The following is an 11,181-nucleotide window of genomic DNA, read 5'->3' on the forward strand; positions in this document are numbered from 1 at the left end:
AGCCCAAAGTTCACAGTCACCCTCGTCGGCAGCCTGAATGGCTTGAATATGGGCAAAATCACGCTCATGTTTCGTGCTCGCAACTTGCGTGCAAAGATGAGACAGGCCCTCTGTATTGACCCCTGAGTAAGTTATTTGTGATCATGCACTGCAAAGAAAATATTAGCAAGTCTGATGAAGGAAGGCATGGCAGCAGAGCTGTCAGTTACAGCTACAGGCTGCATATAGCTTCTAATATTTACAAATCCATACCTCCAAAACGTTGCAATTTAGGCGGGACAGTCCTGATTTGTGAGCTGTGTCCCTCCATTCCGATCGGGATAGCTTTGTCCGGCTGGTGGGAAACTTGGGATGTATTCTGTATATATCTGCTCTGCACTGGTGCACAAACCAATGATGGTGTTTGGAGAAGAGGGGGGAGGGAACAAGGCAGCCTTCACCATGATGTAGTCGCTCCCATGTCTTGCCATAGGCAACGCACCCTGTCCCGGGGCCACCTACCCAAATGTTGGGAGGTATGCAGAGCACATTTACAAATTAGGAAAAGATTAGGAATATATGTTTGTAAAACAGTTTTACATATAAAAATACTTTCAATATGGCTAAAAAAAACCTTTGGGAAGACATCTTGAATTTTAATAATAGGTTAAGTGAATGTTTTATTTTATGTTCTCTCAGGATAACAAGAAGAGGGACTTTCTGTCTGTACTAATCATGGAATATCAGAAGACCAGGAACTCTGTCAGAGTACATTACATACAATTATTTATATTACACCTGTATCTGGCAATGGGGAAAGGTGATTTTTTTGTTCTACGAGAAAATGGCCGCCTCCAGCTTCAATACCGCGGACACTTTCTATAATACAAGGGTATAGAGACATTCCCCTGCCCGTTTCAAGTTACCGTAAGTAGCTTCCTATTGGATGCACAGCGTTATACACACTTAGTTAACCAATCAGAAGCTAGATGTATCTGTGTGTGTGTATCGTCCGAGCAGGGAGCCCGGTGTCAGCGGGAGCCGGGAGTACCGGGGATGGAGTGCCTGTGGATGGGAGATGTGAGTGTCCAGCAGGGGGCGGGGCCAGGAGCGAGATACCCGGATGTTTGTTATAAATTATTTATTGCTGCTCGTGTTCATGTACCACGTGACCCCAAATATATGTGTGTACCCTGTAATCCCCCCCTCCTCCTCCTCACAGGTGTGTGCCCTGTAACCCCCCCCCCCTCCTCATCGCTGTGTACCCTGTAATCCCCCCCTCCTCCTCCTCACAGGTGTGTGCCCTGTAACCCCCCCCCCTCCTCATCGCTGTGTACCCTGTAATCCCCCCTCCTCATCGCTGTGTACCCTGTAATCCCCCCCTCCTCCTCCTCACAGGTGTGTGCCCTGTAACCCCCCCATCTCATCGCTGTGTACCCTGTAATCCCCCCTCCTCATCGCTGTGTACCCTGTAATCCCCCCTCCTCATCGCTGTGTACCCTGTAATCCCCCCCTCCTCCTCCTCACAGGTGTGTGCCCTGTAACCCCCCCATCTCATCGCTGTGTACCCTGTAATCCCCCCTCCTCATCGCTGTGTACCCTGTAATCCCCCCTCCTCATCGCTGTGTACCCTGTAATCCCCCCCCCCTCCTCCTCCTCACAGGTGTGTGCCCTGTAACCCCCCCCCCCCCCCCCCCCTCCTCATCGCTGTGTACCCTGTAATCCCCCCCTCCTCCTCCTCACAGGTGTGTGCCCTGTAACCACCCACCCCTCCTCATTGGTGTGTACCCTGTAATCCCCTTTCCTCATCACTGTGTACCCTGTAATCCCCCTTCTCATCAGTGTGTACCCTGTAATCCCCCCTCCTCATCGGTGTGTACCCTGTAATCCCCCCTTCTCATCGGTGTGTACCCTGTAATCCCCCCTCCTCATCGCTGTGTACCCTGTAATCCCCCCTCCTCATCGGTGTGTACCCTGTAATCCCCCTTCTCATCGGTGTGTACCCTGTAATCCCCCTTCTCATCGGTGTGTACCCTGTAATCCCCCCTCCTCATCGCTGTGTACCCTGTAATACCCCCCTTCTCATCGGTGTGTACCCTGTAATCCCCCTTCTCATCGGTGTGTACCCTGTAATCCCCCTTCTCATCGGTGTGTACCCTGTAATCCCCCTTCTCATCGGTGTGTACCCTGTAATCCCCCTTCTCATCGGTGTGTACCCTGTAATACCCCCCTTCTCATCGGTGTGTACCCTGTAATCCCCCTTCTCATCGGTGTGTACCCTGTAATCCCCCTTCTCATCGGTGTGCTACCTGTAATCCCCCTCCTCATCGGTGTGTACCCTGTAATCCCCCTCCTCATCGGTGTGTACCCTGTAATCCCCCCTCCTCATCGGTGTGTACCCTGTAATCCCCCTCCTAATCGGTGTGTACCCTGTAATCCCCCTCCTCATCGGTGTGTACCCTGTAATCCCCCCTTCTCATCGGTGTGTACCCTGTAATCCCTCCTTCTCATCGGTGTGTACCCTGTAATCCCTCCTTCTCATTGGTGTGTACCCTGTAATCCCCCTTCTCATCGGTGTGTACCCTGTAATCCCCCCCCCCTCCTCACAGGTGTGTATCCTGTAATCCCCCCACCTCATCGGTGTGTACCCTGCAATCCCACCCACCACTCTTGTGTCTGTATATATGTACCCGATACTCCACCCACATATGCCTGCATATGTGTAGACGGTACCCCAACACTACTGCTCTAGTTGGTATGTGTTATCCAACATTCCCTCTTATGTTTTTATACTTGTACCTGGTACAGGGCCTCATGTGTCTGTATGCGATTACCCAGGCCCCCCCCCCACGTGTCTGTACCTAGAATGAATATATCCGGTAATACCATCTTGTGTCTGCATACGTGTACCCAGCACCACCTCTCCACCGTATGTCAGTATGTAGCGTAACCAGCACCTGCTCTCTCCCATGTGTGTCTGTATGCATGTCAATAGCACCCACCTTTTGTGTGTCCACATTGCTGAATTTTGTTTTTTTTCCTCTGAAACATAACATTTGATGCTGGAGATAACGCCGGTGGCCTTGGAATCATTGATGGGCAACGTTGTGGCAAAAGTAGTTAGCATGAGTTTGATTCTCGACCAGGGCCCTATTTGTGTGTGGCATCTGTATGTTCTCCCCCTGTTTTCCTGGGATGTTGCTTACAGTTTATTATAAATTTAAACCCTATATTCCAGTTTAACGCTTCAGCTATAACATATTAAATTACAAATACACAACGGTAGAAATACATTATGAATTAGCTCATTACAAACTCGCACCACGTAGATCCTACATTAAAGTAACTTTTTATTTTTTATTAACTTCTTGTTTTCTTGCTTCTTTGACAGGTTTCTGAGAATATGACTGAGAGTATGATAATGGAGGCTTTTCAGGCTATGGGAGAGTCTCCTGTGCGTGCAAGAATCAAACGTAATATGTTCACAGGGTAAGAATGTTTCAAATTGACAAGAATAATTTTGTTGTTTTTTGCACATTCCTCAACCTACTCGTATGCAGAATTAGGACAAAATAATGATTTTATTTCTACTTTAGACTGCATATTGTCGGTATATTGTTTCTTTTTGGGTATCTGGTAATGTAACCCTTTTCATCTCTCCTGCATTGTCTTATTGTGTTCAAGTGAGTGGATTAACCAGAATTATTCCAAGCACCAGGCTATACTAACACTGTAGTGTCTCAAGAACAACAAGGTGAATGTCCTACAATAGGCAATGGAGAATCTGTGGCTCTATTTGTAAATTGGGTTGCACAATCTGTACAACTTGGAGCAAATCTGCCTGGAAGAATGAGCCAAAGTCACTCCTGACAGTGTCTGTAGCTTGAACACATTTACCTCCAAAGACTTAAATCTGTTATTGCTGGAAGCGGGGGCTCTACAGAATATTAATGTGTGGGGATCCAACAACATAATTCATTTTTTTAAAAAATATTTCTCTAATTTAAAACAATGTCTGTCTTGCGGTCAGATTCTGTTTCTTTGAGGGAACAAATTATGTTCCCACCAGATGACACCTGACTGCTATTCGTGGCTCTTGTAAAGGTCACCAGTAATTCCTCAATAATTCTGACACTTGTGTAACATAAACCTTGCTTGTATTTAGAAAGAACAAAAAATTATTTGTATTCTAAATATACTGTTACAATGAAATATTAATCACTGCTCATTGATTTCCTTTGGCAGTGTGCTGACTGGTTACTGTGTTGTGATATTTCCTAATCATGCTGCAGCTTCCACGTGTCTGGAGAATTTGAATGGAAAATTGATCCCCGATATGTATCCTGTGAGTAAGATCAACATTATGACATAGTCACAATTACCTTATCATATCACTCTGCCAGATTTCAATCCCACATAGATTGTTTTTTTTTTTTCTCTAAATAGCAAGTTGATTATTTTTTAAGAATGCCTCATCATTCTAAACTGTCCTTCTACAAAGCATTCTCTTCTTTTCAAAAGCTCTCTGATTGGCAAACAAAAATGTCTGCCAAACAATCAGTCTGCTACAGACACAGGCTTGCAGCTCTCAGTATGTTATGTGATAGCTGAGTGGGGAGAAAGGGAATGTCGCAGTGCAGACAGCTCAGAGGAGCGTTCCAAAGCCTCTCTGCTCACTACATCATTTGCTATGTGACTGTGGTTGCCATGGTAGTCCAGAATCATTAAAAGCAGCCCTTACGTACTCCACTGAAAAGATATTGTTGTTGTTTGTTTTTGTTAATCTGATCTTTTGTATATATATATATATGTATATGTGTGTGTGTGTGTGTGTGTGTGTGTTATTTGTATCAAAACATAGTATCTTATTTTCATACAGAACCTTATAAGAGCAGCCTAGTACTGTCTGGTGCTTCCGATCATTCTGCATCTTGCTGAAAGATGTTCTACTTGTAGCATCTGATGGAATTCGCAGCTTCTGGCTCCCTGGGATCTCCTGCCATCTAATTATTATTATTATTATTATTATTATTATCCTTTATTTTTAAGGCACCACAATGGGTCCACAGCGCCGTACATGACTTATACAGAAAGCAGTGATCTATAACACAACATGATACATGAAGAATAAAATACAAAGAACAGACATACTGAATGAATAATTTTTTTTTAAAAAAAAGTACAGGTAACATGGTAATGCAGATCAGATTATTTGTGGGACAGTGAGCGAGAGTGATGGTAGTAAACAGCGAGACGTAGGCCTAAGCTTAAGAAAACAGGGCTAGGGAAGCAGTCCAAGAGGTACTGGGGGTGATGGAATAGTGGAAGGAGAACACAAGGAAAGAGGGCCCTGCTAGTGAGAGCTTACATCCTAAAGGAAAGGGGGAGACACAAATAGGGTGGTACTAACTGGGGGAGAGAGAGCCGGGACAAGGAAGTTAGGAGGAGAGCTGATAGACTTGAATAAAGAAGTGATTCTTAAGGGCACGTGGTGGTCCTAGACAGAGCGGAGGGGGCGGGTAGGAGTGTAGATAGGCATGAGGTTGGAGATGGATGGGGGTTATTGATTGAAAACTGTGAGGGTGATGAGTTTAAGTTTAATTCTGTAGGCCATGGGGAGTCAATGTAGGGACTGGCGGTAGAGAATGAGGCAGGAGAAAAATGAGGCGGGCAGCAGCATTGAGGATAGATTTAAGAGGGTCAAGGTGAGAGTCAGGTAGGCCAGGGAGAAGGAGGTTACGGTAGTCAAGGCGAGCGATTACAAGAAAATAAATAAGAGTTTTGGTGGTCTACGTGGTGAGACACGGTCGTATCTTGGATATATTTCGGAGATGGAACTAGCAGGATTTGAGAGGGACAGAATGTGAGGTTTGAAGAAGAGAGAGGAGTTAAGGATGACTTCAAGGCATCAGACTTGAGGGACAGAAAGGAGGGTAGTGTTGTTAACAGAAACAGACAGGTGAGGAGACCTGGAAGGGGGGAAGATGATAAATTTAGTCTTGAAAATATTAAGTTTAAGAAAGCGCTGGGACATCCAAGATGAGATGACCGAGAGACAGCAGGAGACATGAGACAAAAGGGAAGGGGAGAGTTCAGGGGATGAAAGATAAATTTGGGTATCATCAGCATAGAGGTGGTACTGGAGGCCATAGGAGCGGATGAGGACACCAAGGGAGGAGGTGTAGAGGGAGAAGAGAGGGGTACCAAGAACGGAACCTTGGGGAACTACGACAGGTGGGGGAAGAGGGGGGTGTGAAGTCATGTGTAGAGACTGAGGAGGATCGGTTGGTGAAGTAAGAGGAAAACCAGGAGAGAAGAGTGTAACAGAGGCCTATAGATTTGAGAGTTCTATGACTGATAATAAAGTGTTATACTATATGACCCCAAATCATATTCTAGTATATAGTTGTTTTTTATATTAAACGCATTTCTTTATTTTTACAGCCTAAGACTTTTCAGCTGAAACACGCACTATACACAAAGCCACCGGAACTAAGGTGAATTGTTATCCAGTTGTTTTTCGTTAATAAATTGTAATGATGCGCATATTACAGAGTTGTCTGATGAAGCAGAACGACTGATAGAATATTGTACATTTTAATGGGGTTTTCCAACGTTGCATAAAGTGGTATTTGACACCAGCTTACTTCTGTGCCACAGCCGCCACTTCAGCTAAGTGGGTGCTGCCACGATCTTCGCGGTTCGCTACTGTTTAAAATAAATCCCTTTTCTATGAATGAATATTTGCCACTTATATTGAAGTGTTCCTAGTTTGCTGGTTTAAAGACCATGCACGGTCTGAATACCACGGTCTCTGTATAGAGGCTGCATTTAGATTTGGAAGGAATTTAAAACAAAACAAATCCAATAGCCTAGTTTAATATATTTTACAAGTGTAATGAGTGATGGGCGGGTGGGGTGTGCGCCTGCAGCTGTGTAATTAATGATAACTCTCCGGGTATTGGGTTGGGAAAGGTTGCTGGAATGCTCACACTTCTGGGGCCGTCCATATTATGAATGTAGGCTTTAATTTGATGTCTGTTTGCGGCTAGGTCCCTCACTGAAGGACTGAACACAGAGTACATGCAGCCGTTTATTTACTATTCTCAGCAATTTCAACATACACTTCCCAACTGGAAGTACGACCAGAAGAGTAACCGCTACAGTTTCCAACAGTACGGCTACACCGCGGACAAATGGCAGGTATGGTGGAGAGGGGATTGGGGGTCTGTATTAAGACCTGTGTGTGTGGGGTCACCCTGAATAAAGGGCACTTCTTAGCTGCCCTCTGTACATCCGTCTGATATGTAAATGTCACATTCACTAAAGGGGTAGAAGTGGAAAGCTGGGCAGGCACCAGATAACGGTAGTGAGGCTGACGCTTTATTGCCTGGTGGGGGAGGTATGACCTAAAAAGTCCCTCATGTTTGACTAGTGAAACAATCTTTTCATCCAGCACATTGAGCACCTTAATGGGGATTATAGGCAGAATGGAGGAACACACCGTACAACTTTAGTTATTTAAAGTGTATTTGCCGGCACAATGCAGCCTATGGGAGAGAAGAAATCAGACTATACAATGTGCCTGTGAGTGATTGGCTGTTAGACTTCTGGCAAAGTGTTACCATTGTAATTACTGCCTTGTGCAACGGGAGTTGGACGTGTTACAGTAGGATTTACTATTGAACATGTTATTTCATTCTGTGCATGAGTTTCCTCTAGTTTCCGTAACAGGTCACATTTTGGGGTTTTCTCACTATGGGGACAGGTGGGCTAGTTACTGACCCAGTCATGTAGATTTAAATCACCTGGACATGACCAAAGAAGGCCTTATAATGACATGTTGTGAGCACGTGAAGTTATAAGCGGAGTTATCCTTTATTATACTAAGTTATACATAAAACTGAAACTACTTCACCACAGGGTCAACGATTTGGCGAGTATCTGATGTCTATAGTGGACAAGCGATGTGTTGTCAGTGCCCCTCCCTCATGACTCTCCCATTCACTCACATGGGCCTACGACAATACTGTTGTCAGTCTGAGACAGGAAACTTGCAAAAGAAGCAACGATAGCATGACCGTAACATTGCTGGACTGTTCTAGTCCAGTTCTCAGTATTATTGTATGACCTCCTGCATCCAAAACTAAGTTTTCTGTTTTGGAATTCTTTAACCCCGTCATGTAATAAGACGTCACTGTACATCCCTCTGTCTGGTGCCTTAGATTACCAGGCATCATAGTTACGTTGCCTTGATGATGTCCAGCGCGTGCAGTAGCACAGAGGCTGTTCTGTCATGACGGGGATCCATAATGAGTTGTTCCCTGACCATTAGATCGCTCTCACGCAGTGACCAGTATAAAACGCTGTGCGTGTGATGTGACCTCCCCCCTTCTACCTTCATCTCTATACTGTGCCTCTTCCTCTTAGAGGCTGGTAACAGGCTTTATCATTAGCCTAGATAACCCTGATCTCCAAGCTCATGTAAATGTGGGGATTGTAGTAATAAATGTTTTCTAAATCCATTTAAAAAAAAAAACTAAGTGTAAAAAAGAATTAATAATTTGACATCATGTTCAAAAACACATGCCTGCAGTGTTTATTACAAATTAAAGTTACTTATGAGATTTATAAAGTACATATATTCAGTATCCCTACAAGGGTTGTAGACTTTGGTGGTCTATTTTTCAAAGAGGAAAAAGCCTTATGGCGTGCGACGACAGGAGTTTTATTATCTGTAATACTTTTATTTTTAATTTAAACCCATAACATTTTAAGAATTTTTTTGTTAGACGTTTGAGCTACTTTTCTATAACAGGAGACTAGAAATATGGACGTTTGGCCACTAGGTGGTGCTGTCTATTGATGCTATTGGGTGACCTCTATGAAGTTGTTCTTCATGTTACTAGAGGAGGGAGCGCTTCCTGCAGCGACCAATCAGATTTTCTAGTATACTTTAGAAAATAAAGTGAATATCTGATTGGTTGCTCTGGGTAAAACCACCTTCTCAATATAATGCAGAACCGTTTTCAGCAGTTACCCCTTCACATTCATGTCGGTAGAACTATACGGTATTGGCTCTTGTGATATGAATGCAGAGAAATGTCCAAATAACCTAAAGTTTTTACTGTGTCGTCATGGAAATGAAATAAACCCAAAATGGTCATTGGGAGCTGTGATTGGACGCTTCTTAATTTGTCGCTTTGCTTTATTTCAGGTACCTGAAGGATTCAAAGAGGAAGCATTCGAAGGTAGTAGAAAAATTAAATATATGTATTCATTCAGCATGTTTCTGATGTCGGTCTTGTGCATGTAGACAATGTATCACGATTGGGCCTTGTTTTTTTTTTTTTCTGCAGTTCCCAGCCCGTCTGTTAATGTGAATGAGGCGAACAAAGAATTCATGCAGCAGAGCGAGGAGCTGTACGACGCGTTGCTGTGTTCTCACTGCCACCCGCTGTACGACTGGACTTCCAATATACCAACTGAATCGTGAAACTCCTGCCCCCTAATTCTGTTACCATAGACTGTCCGATGAGGCCTGTCCCTCCAGCTCTACACACGTCTATAGAACTCGCCATCTGGACAAGGGTTGGAGCGATGGACGAACCAAACCTAGTGCTGCCTGGGCAAAATCAGGGGGACAACACTAAGCTTTGCCAGCCTGAGTCTCCTTAGGGAATCCAGCCTGGAGCTGGTTTGGCATTATGGCAGGGGCCCCCATGCTGTGTGTTTCCCTGCTAGTAGTGAAATCAGGGGATCCCTCTGCTCTTTGTCCCCCTGATGTTACTAGTACCAGTCTACGCAGGCAACACTTGGCCTGGTTAAGGTGTTTGGAGGGCATGGCACAATTTTTTTTATTGTATTGCTGTTTTTATATGTTGTGATATATGTCAACACTTTGACTGTCCTAAGTTTTCTTATTTTTGTCATTAATTGAATAGTTTTTTGTTTTTTTTTTCTTTTGTGCTTTCTTTTTGGACTTAATCTTCCACTTATGTCTTGGACGTATCCTGCAGTGTATTGTCTGTTAGGGCAGAACGCACCTAGACCTGTATTCATAAGCAACGAATGTTTACATCCGATCCTTGTGTAATACGGACGTGCGTATTGCGTGCCTTAATGAACCAGTATATTGTGTATTTGGATTTAGGATTTTTTGGGGGCAATTTCTGGTGTTAAATAACTCACTGAACGTTTGTTTAAAGATGATGATTTGGAACACAGCAATCCTAGTTTAACATTCTATTTAAACGGCAAACTATCAAATCCGATCTCAAATTAAGCAACAAGTTAACCTTATAAACATGCTTATTTTTGCCATCAAAACATTAACAAAATATAATTTTCTATTTTTACTAGGGATAAAAATACCTGAAGTAGTAAAATTATAAAGTAGGTTTAAATTTATAGCAATTACGTGAGTGATGGTGGTAATTTGGATGGTTATAATTTAACCAGGGGGATATATTATGTACTCTTTTTCTGTTTATTTCTATTATTCTTTTACCCTCTAGTTCTGTAAAATTCTCTGTTCTATTATAAAAAAAATAAAATATATTTTGTCTACATTCTTTTGCATGTCAAATGTGCAAGCTCACCTACCCAGCCACCCACCACACTAAGGCAAGAATCCATTGTGCTAGTTCAATACTGTACATACTGTTTTTCTTAATGTTCATACATGGAACTGAACCTCACCTGCTTCTATTCTCAGTTAGTGGGGAGTGTTTCCAGATACTGCTAACATTCCAAATTCCTTCATTTTAAAAAATGAAATTCTGCAGAATCTGGGAACAAGTTAATTTAAATTCCCAAACAAACATGAAAAAACACCTGACTTTATTTACAAAAGCACACTGGATGCGCGTTGCAAATCGATTTGGTTTTGCAATATGTGCCATCGGCGTGCCTATATGATCTTCCCAGCATACTTCAAGGCTTTTATAGACCAAACTTTCCCACTATTTCGGAATGTCCGAGATAGTCTGGAATTCCGGGTAGATCTCCGGGACTAGCGTGAGAGCAGATCATTCTCCTGCATACTGCCATGTTCATCATGAAGCGGGCAGGGTCAGGACGGAGGCTTCGATTACGTAATTTGTGAATGGTGTCCCTCGGCACTTGTAAATCGCCTCCCCTCCGGGATGTCATGGAGGAGAGAAATATAAAGTAGGCGCAAGTATGTTGTAAAAGCTTAAA

The 11,181-nt window shown here is 43.5% G+C and overlaps 1 protein-coding gene across 1 annotated transcript; it reads left to right on the top strand.

Moving 5' to 3' along the window:
* Nucleotides 1–954: 954 nt before the first annotated feature.
* LOC142107341 (tRNA selenocysteine 1-associated protein 1-like) lies at nt 955–10,550 on the top strand. Its single transcript, XM_075190719.1, has 7 exons — nt 955–1,059; nt 3,371–3,468; nt 4,225–4,324; nt 6,424–6,476; nt 7,032–7,182; nt 9,197–9,230; nt 9,339–10,550. The coding sequence occupies exons 1-7, from the start codon at nt 1,036–1,038 to the stop codon at nt 9,473–9,475; spliced, it is 597 nt and encodes a 198-aa protein (XP_075046820.1). The 5' UTR covers nt 955–1,035; the 3' UTR covers nt 9,476–10,550.
* Nucleotides 10,551–11,181: the final 631 nt, after the last annotated feature.

This window comes from Mixophyes fleayi, chromosome 11 (genome assembly GCF_038048845.1).
Source record: "Mixophyes fleayi isolate aMixFle1 chromosome 11, aMixFle1.hap1, whole genome shotgun sequence".
Lineage (NCBI taxonomy): Eukaryota > Metazoa > Chordata > Amphibia > Anura > Limnodynastidae > Mixophyes > Mixophyes fleayi.

Coding starts and splice junctions, on each gene's coding strand:
- LOC142107341 (XM_075190719.1), top strand. CDS start 1,036: ATGGAGTGCCTGTGGATGGGAGAT. Junction 3,469..4,224: donor AAACGTAATATGTTCACAGG/GTAAGAATGTTT, acceptor TTCCTTTGGCAG/TGTGCTGACTGGTTACTGTG. Junction 6,477..7,031: donor ACAAAGCCACCGGAACTAAG/GTGAATTGTTAT, acceptor GTTTGCGGCTAG/GTCCCTCACTGAAGGACTGA.